Here is a 13,813-nt window from a genome sequence, read left to right as displayed (position 1 = left end):
TGTCCTAATTTTTATCAGCTGAGACGCACCCAGCTGGCCCTTGGTCTTCCAGTGTTTTTTTTTTAGTTTTTTGCCATTTTCTAATTTTATTTTGTTTTCATTCTTTTTTTTTTTTAGTTTTTTATTTAGGTTTAGTTCTCCAGCAATTAACTTTTAGCTTTTATCACACAAAAAATGTCCACACAGACACAGTTTTGCAAGTGTAAAACACAGTTTTCTTCATAGTTGTCAAACTGTACAACATTTATGTTGCACCTATCAACTTAATACATGCAATTTACCATCTGTGACATAACTCAGTTTTCTTATGATAATGTGACAGTTCAAGGCTTTCCCATAGTCCAGTATAATAATAAAATGCAAAAATCAAATAAAAAGTTTGCTCTGATATCATTTGTTACTCTAACCTACAACAGCTTTAAGCAAATTTTTATTTAATTTTAAAAAATACTTTTTTTATTTTTCCTGCTTCACTGCAAATATACTGTATACTCTCATTTGTTTTTGATATCTCCTGATATGGACTATACTTCATCTGCCTATTTTGAAACTCTAAATGTGTTTTCTATTTTCAGGGAATTCTTACTTTGCTTATTTTTTTAAATACTGTTACAGTCACTGCTTGAACTGTGTTAACAGTAATAGCAGAAATGAAAGTTTTTCTATGAATATTGTGCCATTCTAAAAGCATACCATTTAAATTAAGTACTGAACATCTGTTATTGCAACATCTTAGATCTTTTACCTAATAAGCAACATGCAAAACCTGAGTTCCCTGTGTGTCTAAAGTGGGAGAATGTAATTTAACAACACATCTATTAATAAACAGATTTGGGCAAATAAAGGCACACTTCTAATATCCAGCTATAAAATAATATCTTCATTTACATACAATCAGTTCATGTACACATGGGGAGAACATGCAAACTCCATGTGGTGTAGCGGGTCCACAGCTCAAGTCAAAAAGGCCAATTTTTAAATAAATAATTGCCACACTTAAAGCTTAGAAAGGGGCCGTGGTAGTGTGGCTGGCACAGGTTCCCAGGTAAATTCGTGATGCGGGCGGTCCTCGCTTAAGTGCACAGGTGAAGAGTTTTATGCATCCGTAATTGATGCCGGAAGCTGCTAATTGCCACACCTGATCCATGTCTCCGTAATAAATAGAAACGCGAGGTAGCTAGGAGAGAGAGAAAAAAAAGACGGACGAAGGTTAAGAAGGTGAGAAGGCAGGAAGCAGGTAGGAGAAAGCCAGTGCGTGAATGAGCAAAGGTGCTCATTGTAGGGAACAAATGCAGCTTAGCAGTGAGCCTGGGTGTTTGGCTGGCACCTCTGGAGCAGTCAGTAGTAGTCGCTCCTGCTGAGCATTAGTGAGGAGTGGGAGTGACCGGAAGGAGGATGGCTCACCACATAAGGCCGAGAAGGCAGCAGGAGTCGGAACTTGGGAAATAAACTCCCAGTGTGAGCACCCTGGTCGCTGGGGAGCCCATGTCACAGTCTGGTGAAGCCCACCAGAGCCACAGATCAGCAAAGTGAACAGACCAGAAGAAGGCAGCAGAGAGATGGTCAGCTACAGGTAGGGTGACTCCCCTGGTGCATAGCCTGTACGGGAGAAGCAGGGGAGTCACCAGTAGTAAGAAGGCACCAGGCTTTGTTTTAAAAGACTGCTTCTAGCCATTGTTTTAACCTCATTGTTTGTAAAGGATTTTGTTTAGCGTGTTTTTAACCTCCGAAATTTACTGCTTTTTATGGATTATTTAATTATGGAACTTTAGTTATGCAAACTTTAGTTGGACACTTTTTTTTTTGTTTGTTTTGCTGTTTTAATAAAAGCACTTTGCACTTTTTGCACCATCCCCATGCTTTTTTGTGCCTCACTATCCAGCTCATCGGGGACATTACTGACGGTGTCGGGTTCAAAGCTCCCAGAAGCAAGATGGGAGCATGGAGCGGGACGCACATCGTCACACTCCATGCAGACACTAACGAGGCTATTGTTAAAACCTGAGCGTTTGACACTGTTCAATAATTATAATAATAATAATAATAAATTTCATTTGTGTCCTTTTGAATGCTCAAAGCTCTTCACAAATAGCCAGAGAAATACAAGGAAATAAATGCAAAAATTACATTTATAACACCGAATACAAACTAATACAAAACATTAATAAATATTTAAAATTCAAAGTGGGCTGGCGCCCTGCCCGGGGTTTGTTTCCTGCCTTGGGATTGGCTCCAGCAGACCCCCGTGACCCTGTAGTTAGGATATCGTGGGTTGGATAACAGATGGATGGATGGATAAAATTCAAAGTTCTAAATTAGATTAAGAAACAAGCAAGAGTAACAGAAGAAAGCCATGAATAATGCAATTTGTGTACATGTATGGATATAAATGTTACAATCACCCAGAGTGTTAAGGAACAATACATAAGATAAAAGCGGATTTATTTTTCAGTTTTACAGCCAAGGGCAGAACGGCATCGACCATTTAATGGCTATTCATTTGCTGCTCAGTAAAGATCTAACATACCCAGCCGGACCGCCGAAGTACTGCAAAGTAAACACACCAGAGGAAGTATTTTCACTAAAGTTGATGTCACATTATAGATGCAAACTCCTCAGGGTTTTTCGACTTCAGACAGCCGAGTTTCACTTTTGGTTGTAATATTCAAAACACCCACATTCCTTTTTCCTTATCACTACATATACATTCTACTTCATTGGTTGTCAGCTTCCTTACACAAAGAGCCTACCCTATGACTAAAGACAAAATCAAATGTTTGATTTTGTTGGTGCAAGTCACAGACTAGTTGGAGGGAGTCTCTGGGTATATCAGATTATATAACTGTCTTTCATGGGGGAATGCTGCTTACTGCCTCTGGCTCACTAAGATTATGTATATGAAGTTTACGACTGAAAATTGTTTAGAAAAGTCATCAAATCTGAAATGGCCTTAATATGTATCATAGGTTAATGGAAGCAATTATTAGGGGAAGATTGAGTGACATATGTAAAGTACTGAGAACATGGCTTTAGATATTTGTTTCACAAATATGGTGGAATTCTATGAGGTCGCAATAAAAACATTTGAGCAGAGGTGCGTACTAAATGATTTGTAGAATGGATTTGATAAGCAGCAAAATGTGAAGCTAGTCAACAAACTAGACACCATATGTAGATGCCTGGAAAACTGTCTCAAACACAGAAAGCAAAAGGTTACAGAAAGAGAAATTTGTTTTCCACAATAAGGCAATTTTCAAAATAAATAAAATAAGCTTAGTTAAAATGGCACTAACAAGTTGGTTAATTTTACAGATAACACTAAAGTTGGTGGAATGACAGATAATTTTAGAGTGAACAGAATAATTACAGATTTATCTAGACAGAATTTACACTTGGGCAGATATGTGGAAGATAAATTTATTGTAAATACATGAAAGTGCTGCATAAAACGTATACCCCATGAACATAACAACTACATTTTATGGAAAGGACTTGTTCTCTCCACATTCAGACATTGAACAAAAGCAAGCAAGGGTAATACAATGTTATGATTATAAGTACAAATCAAGGGAAGGTATTGTTAGGCTACAACTCACATAATTGAGGTTTTATTTGGAATACTGTGTGCAGTTCTGAGTTCTGTATTACAAAAAGGAAATAGCACCACTAGAGAAAATCCTAGAGAAGTATTAAATCTTAGTTTGGCACTGTGTGATATGAGTTATAACAAAGGATTTAAAGAGTTGAATCCTTAAGCAGTGGGCAAAAATGAGAAATGATATAAATATTCTAAATGATTAAAGGAAATTAGTACAGACAGTTCTAGTTGTTAAGATTCTGAACAAGAACACATGAGAAATTGGAAGCTAATAAAAGGTAAATTTCAGACAAATTTTCAAAAGTTATTATTTTTCACTTAAAAAACCACGGATATCTACAACAAGTAATCAAGTAGTGTTGCGGATAGTAGTACTTTGCAGACATTCAGAATGCAAGTAGTGCAGAAATTAAATGAATAGGGATTGATAAGCTATGTTACAGCTAAATGGTCTGTTCTTGTAAAATGTTTTCTTATGCTCTTAAGGCAGTTTTAAAATAATCTCTTGTGGTGTATGGCCGGCCATTTATCCTGGCCAATATCCCCAAGCCGCCAGATGGAGCCCTCCCTGCAGTATGGAGGTTCCCCGAAGACCAGCAGGGCATCATGGACATTACAGTTTTTATTGCATCCCTGCTGGATGCCGTGGGGGCCACTAGGAGACGCTGCAGGGAAGCACACATGGACAAGGGGAATGACGTGCTTCCGGGGTAAAGAAAAGGACTTTTTACCTGACCCAGAAGTGATACAAGATCACATGGACTGGAGATTGGGAACACTTCCGGGTCAGGATATATAAAAAGACTACGGGAGTTCCCAGACGGCGAGCTGAGCTGGGTGGAAGGGTGGCAACAAGTCTGGGAGTGGAGGATTGATTTATTGTTATTGATTGTGTTTATGAATATAGTGGAGGAGCTGGTGCTTTGTGCACTGTGGCGATTGAATAAAGTCAACGTTTGGACTTTTACCTGGTGTCTGGAGTCGTGGACAGGGGTTCAAGGGAGCAATAGCACCCCCTATCTGTCACACACTATACAAAATTCCAGTTTATAGAAAATCCACTCAGTCTGGCATCTATCTAGTCCGTGATCACTCAAAACATTGAATAACTATATGGTCAACCAGTTTTAAAAACAGCATTGATCATTGGTGATTTTAAATTTGCAGCAAAGAAGCATTTTCTTGTCTGAAGGAATTAGTGGGTGAAAATTGGTTTAAGGTGAGCAAGAAATGCATAATTCTTATGTGAAAGGTTATATTATACATATAAATAATCAGTACTATTTTCTTTCCTGTTTTAGTATTATTACAATCCCCAAACACAACAGTACATGTACTGGGATGGAGAAAACCAGACATACCTCCCAGCTTCTCAGCAAGGTATGGACCAACAGAGCAGAAAAGGCACTTCTACTATTTCAGGAACTGAGAAGAAGGACAAACCAAAATCTAAAACTGCCCAGCAGGTAAGACGAATGCCCAGGTTAATTTCAGATGTTCATATTCCTATGCTTTTCAGTACTGCTTTTAAGTAAACTGCTCCTTTATTTATCTCAACATTCATCAAACGTTCAGTACCTTCGCACAAAAATGAGTGTTGTTTTTCCTTTTCCTTTCTAATTTTGTAATGTGTGGTTGTTTTCAAACCTGTTGGCTTCATCACATGCCACAGAATTACTAAAAACGTGTCAGGAAAGTGTTTCTATAATGCAGTTCTAGTTAATCAAATAATTAAAGACTGAAACCTGACTGGAAAAAATATTGCTTCATGTAAATTTACAAAATGTGTAATAGTTTTGCTTTGTCTGATGTATACACTGCTCCTTCTATCTGCTGCTATACATAAAGGAATGTGAAAAATGTAACACTAATACTGAAAATACACAGTTAGAATGATGACCAAGGTAAGTAAGGATACTCTCAGCAGGAAGATATTAAATTTTCTATCTTAGGGACCTTAACTCACTACTGATGAACTAATGAATATTGATATTATTATTCTGTAAGGCTGGAATAATAGTATAATACATGGTGACATATTATGCATTGGATTATTAAATGGCATGTATCTTTGAAAGCTGGTATTTTGATGTGGTAACTTAAATATTTTTTCAAAATTTTCCATAGATAGCAAAAGATATGGAGCGGTGGGCAAAAAGTCTCAACAAACATAAGGAGAATTTTCGTTCAAGTTTTACACCTCTGAATTCTTTGCGAGATGATGAAAGAAGGGAGTCTGCCAGTGCAGATGCGGGCTATGCTATCTTGGAGAAAAAGGTTAATATTGAAGCCATCATTTCACTACATAATGCATATTTTTAAATATATTTAGCATATTAGTTTATAAATTATTTCAAATAATATTTCTACAGAGCTATAAATCTAGAATACTAGTAAGATTTTCAGTAGTTGAAACCACACACCATACCATAGGTAAGCTAAAAATAAGAACATGGAAAATACTTAAAAGATAAGTTCAGTATTTTTCAAGTCAAAATTATTTCTTTACAAACATGGCATATATGCTTTTTCCATGACCAATCTTATACTGTAGTGAACTGTTGTCTGGACCAGAGTTGTGTTCTTGTGCTCATTGCTAAATTGGCTCAGGCTTACAGCTGCCATTTAACAGAACAAGTGGATGTAGAAAATTAATGGATTTAAATTTCACATTACTATTGTTAACAAAATGGATTCTGTCAAATTTTGGCATACTAATAAAGATGTGCTTGGAGTCTTCCCATTTCCAATTCTGCTTGTGTTTTTGGTCTGTTGTGTGAGGTAGCTCAAGAAAAGATCTCCCCAGATAAGAAGACTGACAGTTTAATTTTAGTTTGGCTAAGACTTTTGAAAACATTTCCCTTTATTATTCAACTATCAACTTTTAATAATTGATTGTTATTTTTTTGTTTCTTTTCTTCACAGGTTAATGTAATTAATTGGAATGACTTTTAATTGGTACATTAAAGTTGTCAGTTTCAGTTGGAACAAAATCTGTTAAGTACTGTGTTAAGCATATTATGTCGATTTCTGTGTTTTGACTAATGGGTTGTGACAGTTTGAATATTACTCATTTGTACGTGGAAATCAAGTTTTTAATGACTTTTCTTATGTTGCAAATTTAAAGTGGTTAGACATTTTTAAAGCCGTCACTGATTTGTAAGAATCAGTTTTCTTTATTTTCAGGTTCTCATTTAGAAATAAATTATGTTGTTAAAAAATGTGTTGCCAAAACTGACACACTAAAACTGTAAATACAGTCAAGAAGTTGAATGCTATGATTTGTGAACCAGAAGACACAAAATACTAAAGCACAAATAAGTTGTTCAAGAAATAAATCTGTAATCTCAGATGCTGCACTGAGTGCTGCTCAGGATTTTACAGCAAAGAATCAGTGATTTGGTGCATAGTGCTTTCTGGGAGGCCGCCCCTAGCAACATGGTCATAAAATGTGTGTGATGCATTTGAAATTAAACAGTAAAAGTATTTGGGGTTGTAACTAAATTGTCAGTTTGGGCAAACGTATTAATATTCCTTTAATTTAAATGCTTCTAAATTTAAATTAAACTAAAACGAGATAAAATATAACAGGGTATCCCAATTTGTAAGACTGATCAGTTGGGTTGGGTATGAAAAAACGGTATTCAGTTTGCATCGGTTCCAGACTGATCTGTGCCAAAATATTAATAAGCTTGTAGAGGAACAGTGCCACTTTCTGTATTTTTGTAACATTAATTCATTCTAACATTTGCAGTGTTTTTAAATTCCTAACGATGATGACAATGAAGGCATCAGGCAGTCATGTTTTAGTCGCGTAGCTGTGCTCTCCAGTTATCATGACAGATAGGGTTCAAAAGTGTAGCCTTACTTTAGTAAATGTAATGAAAATGCAAGTAAATACAATATATAAAAAAGGTAGTTGCATATAAAGGGGTAACACTAGCAACTTCATTAAACAAACATTATATAAATTTGAAGCAGTGCAGCATGTTTGGCAGATTCAAGAAAGTGGCTGCTGGAATTAGCCAAACTGAAAATGTGACTGTCTAGACAGTGTCAAGTCAAGGTAACAGTCATTTAATTATAAAGTAAGTCTGCAGTTATTTACTTAGGACATGCACTGTGAGCTTCATTTTTAATTTGTATTCAGACAGCGTCAGTCAAGTAGAAGCTGCAGCTTCGTCAGTTGGGTACTAGAATTCAGACACCCATGTCCACCCCATTCTCCATCACTCAACAAGCAGAAATTTGATGCAGTAGTGTTACGTTGGTTAGATACGCACAGCATAAATTGCCAGCTGCTAGGTAGTTAGTTACCTTAAGTTTGAACTGACCTGTCCTGATAACCAAGGATTAGTTCATTTACAACCATAACTGTAGCCCTTTTAAACTTGAGTTACGAGGTACTAATATAATGTCCATGATATAAATAAAACTGAATTAAAGCAGTTTATTTTATTATGCGTGTTGTTAAATTGTTATGTAGTTAAATTTATTATGTTTTAAACTTAAAAGTAAACTGTGGTTATTATGTTAACTTATTTTATTGGTTTGAATGGTAACCAATGAGGGTGCAGGTCAGAGACAAAGAAAAGGAAAAAAGGGAAGCGGAGAGTAATGTTGTAGGTATCGGTATAAAGTGGTCAACAGGATAACTATTTTAAACTGTTACTGTCAATCAATCAATCAACATTTATTTATATAGCACATATTCATACAAAAAAATGTAGCTCAAAGTGCTTTACAAAATGAATAGAGAAATAGAAGACACAATAAAAGATAAACATAAGTCAACATTAATTAACATAGAATAAGAATAAGGTCCGATGGCCAGGGTGGACAGAAAAAACAAAAAAAACTCCAAAGGCTGGAGAAAAAATAAAATCTGTAGGGTTCCAGACCAAGAGACCGCCCAGTCCCCTCTGGGCAATCTACCTAACATAAATCAAACAGTCCTCTTTGTATTTAGCGTTTTCATGGAAGGACCTGATGATGATGGTCACGTAGACTTCTGGCTTTCAGTCCATCAATGTTGGAGCATCATGATGCTTTGAGTAGGTGGTGGTGGCGCAGGCCGCCACCACAAAGAAACCGGAAAAAGAAACAGAAGAGAGAGTAGGGGTCAGTACGGATTTTAGAGCCACCATGAATAGTTATTATGAAGAATTGAACATGCAGAGTATCAGTATTAAGTTAAAGTGAAGTTATAAAAAGTGCTCTACTGTATTTGCCTGGCGAATTCCTATTGGCAGGCTATTCCAGATTTTGGGTGCATAACAGCAGAAGGCCGCCTCACCACTTCTTTTAAGTTTAGCTTTTGGAATTATAAGGAGACACTCATTTGAAGATCTAAGGTTACGATTTGGAATATAACGTGTCAGGCATTCCGATATATAAGATGGAGCGAGATTATTTAAGGCTTTATAAACCATAAGCAGTATTTTAAAATCAATCCTGAATGACACAGGCAACCAGTGTAGTGACATCAAAACTGGAGAAATGTGTTCGGATTTTCTTTTCCCAGTTAGGATTCTAGCAGCTGCATTCTGCACTCGTTGCAAATGATTTATGTCTTTTTTGGGTAGTCCTGAGAGGAGTGCGTTACAGTAATCTAGTCTACTGAAAACAAAAGCGTGAATTAATTTCTCAGCATCTTTCAATGATATAAGAGGTCTAACTTTAGCTATGTTTCTTAAGTGAAAAAATGCTGTCCTAGTGGTCTGATGAATATGCGATTTAAAATTCAGATTACAGTCAACGGTTACCCCTAAATTTTTTACTTCCGTCTTAACTGTTAATCCTAGTGCATTAAGTTTATTTCTGATAACCTCGCTGAATCCATTATTGCCAATTACCAAAATTTCAGTTTTCTCTTTATTTAGTTTGAGAAAATTACTATTCATCCATTCAGAAATACCAGTAAGACATTGTGTTAGTGTATCGAAAGAGTCGGAGTCATCAGGTGCTATAGATAAGTACAGCTGTGTGTCATCAGCATAGCTGTGGTAGCTCACGTTGTAACCTGAGATAATCTGACCTAACGGAAGCATGTAGATTGAGAATAACAGCGGACCCAGGATAGAGCCTTGTGGAACACCATATCGGATATCATGTGTCTTTGAGATTTGATTACCACAACTCACAAAGAATTTTCTCCCTGCCAGGTAGGATTCAAACCAATTTAAGACACTGCCAGAGAGGCCCACCCATTGACTAAGGCGATTTCTAAGAATATTATGATCAATGGTGTCAAATGCAGCACTCAGATCTAAGAGGATGAGAACAGATAAATGGCCTCTGTCGATAAATAGCCTCTGTGAGAACTTTAGTTATTTCAATATTAAACTAGAAATTTATTTAACAGAGCTAATTCCACAATGGAGTTAACTGTCTGTAAAGAATACGTGGACATGCTAGTGGTTGGATGGACTAAGGTGAGAATGCCAAACCAGTGAGCTATGGGGTGTCGTCCGTGAAAGGCTGAACAAAGGAGATGTCGGTGGGCATTGGAGTTCATTGTTACTGCCGGATCTTGTTGCAGCTGACCCAACTATCGCAGCCAACTTGACACTCAATACGATGGACACTATTGTAGGTTTGGTTCTGCTGGAAACGAGTGATTTATGTATGCTTTATTAGAGCTAAGGAGTCAGTCACCGAGTAACACCGTAATTGCAAGCAAGTACCAAGCTTGCAATGTTTATGCGTGGTACCATTTACATTACTTTTTTTTCTTTCTATTATTTTTTTGCCGACTTAGGTTTAATAAGGGGATTTTACTTTTTTTTTTCTTTATCCTTTCAGAGAAAGACTGTTAGGCAAACATTAAAATTGTTTTCCTGTAAAATCTGTTAAATCTACTGAATTTATGATTTTGTATGGGTATATAAATGTAAATAATATTTCATGTAGTTAAACTAAACAATTGAGTTCTTGTGTGTTTTTAATTAAAGGGGAAAATGAGGATAGTGATTTAGCATGTGAGTATAATTACATTAAATGGGCTGCAGTAACGATGGGTTTAATTCATGGTAAAGTTATGTAATTTGCTAAATTAATTGGTTAAAATATTAGTTTATCTTTTGTCATATAGAATGGGTAAATTATTAAGATTTAGTTCATTAGATTATCAACACAGATTTGTTCATTAATAGTGCTGAGAAAGAGAGTATAACAAGAATGTCATATTTAGATATATTATTTAAAAAAAAAAAACTGAAGTCAGGTCAGCTCCCTCAGTTAAAGCTTAAGGGGTGCTACACAAGCAATGCAAAAACAAACAGAATTAGTTCTCAGTTTAAAAAAAAAAAATTCAACTGTAGGGAAATGACAACAACCCTTAACCTCAGTTACCACCCCCCTTCAAGACACACATTATCTCCCCACGTTATAGCGAGTAGTATTGATAAGCGCATTAATAAGTATCAGCATCAATAAGGAGTATTGGTGTTGATATCGGTATTGATAAAATCCTAATGATACCAGTCCCTACTGATCATTGTATTGTGTTTATTATGTAGATAACATAAATTAATAATTTGTAATAATAATAATGTAACTTTTTTAAAACTTTAAACTGTACTGCATATTGGTGCTGTATAGTACTGTATAGTCCAGAATGTTGCTTGATACTGTATTTCTAGCCGGAATGGCTCCAGTACAAGTGTATATTATTATATGTGACAGTTTCATGTTTGAAGAATCTTTCACAGAATTAAACTTAACTTGAACTTATTTTTTACACTTGCCATTAACTGGGGAACAGCTTATTAATGTGTTAGAACTACTTAGTTATACATACTAGCGAAGATTATGCTTACAACTTTTGATCTTTCTCTGTTGTTTACTAATGAAAACTGTCTGGATGCAGTCTTCTTATTCAAGCAAGATTGGTCGTTCAAATGTTAAACTCCACGATCTTGACTGATTTAACTTTGTATTTTCCTTGTTTAGTTAAAACTGAAAAGGAAATTGTATAGTAGATGTATGGCCTTTTTTAGACTTGGCCCTCTGACTTAAACCTGTGTTGGTACAGCAATATACAGAAGAGTAATGCCACCCACATTAGGCAATGTGCTTATTTCACAAATCTTGCTAAAGTAGCATTGCAGAAGGCAATACACTGCATCATACACTAATGGAACATCATTTAATTCAAACAAGGAAGGCTTGAAGTGAATGCTGTGAAACTGTACCAAATGTTGTATGAGCTGTTTATACTTAAGAAAACACTCATAAGCTGTTTCCTTTTGTAACAATATTTATTTCTATAGCAGATTTTCATATAAAGGTCAAAGGGTTTAGCTGGTAAGTTCAAATGGACAGGACAGACACACACAAAAATAAAAACTGCAGTTAAGCTGGAGGGAAAAAAAAGCTTGCATGGGTTCCAGACCAAAGGACCTCACAGCCCCCACTGGGCCCAACATAAATAAATGTAGCAGGGTTATTGGATAAAAGATGTGTATCAACAGTCAGTGAATTTACATGCACATACAAAAATGGGATAAGGTAAGTAGCCCGGCTAAGGCAGAGAGCTGGTTCTTAAAAACGCCTGTTTACATGCGCATGGATTTCTGCTTTGTCAAAATGGTCCAATGTCCTAAAAATTAAACGTGATCAATGGTCCCCATGAATCTGAAAAAGAAAACAAAGAGCAGTTGGGAAAATTACTTTTAAAGGTAAATTTAATTACTTGTTACTTTTAAGCGGTACCATCAACATTGCTCCTGAGGTTGTGCTGCTGAGCTTAGCACTATTTATTTAGCTCATCAACATAATATTTCAGGAATCACTTCATTTGATTTTTTTCAGCCGACTGACTGACATAATAATAAGATTGCCTAAGTATTTGCCTCCTGAAATGTATTCTTGCAGACACTTCCATCTTTTCTGCCAATGGCTGTTGGAAGCACGTACAAAGCATATGCAGACTACAAAATCCTTAACTGTAACCTGTTTAGAGGTTTATATGGCCAAATAACTGGGTTACCTGTAGAAAAATCAACTTGTGTTTCTCTCTGATTAATATCCCAGTTCCTCTGACCATAGTAAGAGTTCTCATGGTATTTTAGAAACTGTTATTTAAGGGTCACTGTTCATTAAAATACATGTAAATATACTGAATGTTGTATAGCTCTCTTAGGATTTTTCTGTAGACTGTGTGATGCCACCAGGGGGCATACCGCCATCCTAACCTGGACACAGACAGGCAGGACACAAGTTCATCACACAGCTTCTCGTTTATTTATAATAAAAATGCACAAACCACCAACACTGCAATACACAATACATTCCCTTCCTTGTCGCCAGTCCATCCGCCTCCACTCTTCTTCACCTGGAAGGACTCCAAATGCCTAACGAGTTTCTTCTGGCCACATTTCCAGGTATGGCGGAAGTGTGGCTAAATAAAACCCTGGAAAGGTCCACGTGCCCCCACTCATGACCCGTGGCCCTGCTGGAAACCAGGGGGGCAGCCCTCTGTCTTTCTGTCTGAGAGGGAACATTAAGTTAATTTAGCCTGTAGTTTGTTGAAAAAAACAATCAGGGTTCTTGGTTTTGAGGCATTTGATCCACGTACAATGTACAGTAGGCTGCAAAGATCTCAGTGTCCAATTTGAAATCCTCTCCAGTTATTTTAGAGAATAGTACAGCTGTGAATTTCACAGGGTTTGGACTTTCATGTTTTTGACTAAGACCTTCGATCCTGATGTTGTTCTTTCTATATATGTCTTACAGCAAAGCCAGTTTGTTTGCAAGCACTTTGCATTCTGATTTTGTAGACATTGCCGTTTGGTCAGCGGTGGATATTGGTTGTTCACCTATTTCAGTGTGAGTCACAAACGTTTGCTTAACATCTTCAAGCTGAGCAACAAGTACTCTAATTTTACTCTCTAACTTACTCTTATTTTCGTGTAGTTTTCGTAGAATTTCTGGAAAGGCTGTAGTAAACATGGTTGAAGTTTTCTCCAGTGGCCTCATTCATAACAGCATGCGTAGAATTCACATTAAAACATGGCATACGGACAAAAGTGGAAATGTTCGTACATACAAAAAAAATACAGATGCATAAATCTGTGCGAATGCCAACTTTCACATTCTTCCACTCTATTAATCCCAGTCAACATGAATAGTAACGCACATGCACGCGCCTGCTGTCCCACAGCGTCTCCTCCCAGAATTACATGTCTTTGAATATGCAAATCAATATAAATA

The 13,813-nt window shown here is 36.5% G+C and overlaps 1 protein-coding gene across 5 annotated transcripts in view; it reads left to right on the top strand.

Moving 5' to 3' along the window:
- rbm10 (RNA binding motif protein 10) overlaps positions 1-13,813 on the top strand; it is a 367,172-nt gene that overhangs the window by 291,693 nt on the left and 61,666 nt on the right. For all 5 annotated transcript variants that reach the window (XM_039773885.1, XM_039773884.1, XM_039773886.1 and 2 more), the window contains 2 exons: positions 4,900-5,064; positions 5,726-5,875. In XM_039773885.1, coding sequence (XP_039629819.1) covers positions 4,900-5,064; positions 5,726-5,875 — 315 coding nt within the window. The remainder of the gene's footprint in view (positions 1-4,899; positions 5,065-5,725; positions 5,876-13,813) is intronic.

The sequence above is a fragment of the Polypterus senegalus genome, chromosome 13 (assembly GCF_016835505.1).
Source record: "Polypterus senegalus isolate Bchr_013 chromosome 13, ASM1683550v1, whole genome shotgun sequence".
In the NCBI taxonomy this organism is placed as follows: Eukaryota; Metazoa; Chordata; class Cladistia; order Polypteriformes; family Polypteridae; genus Polypterus; species Polypterus senegalus.
This window is presented reverse-complemented; position numbering and strand designations above follow the sequence as displayed.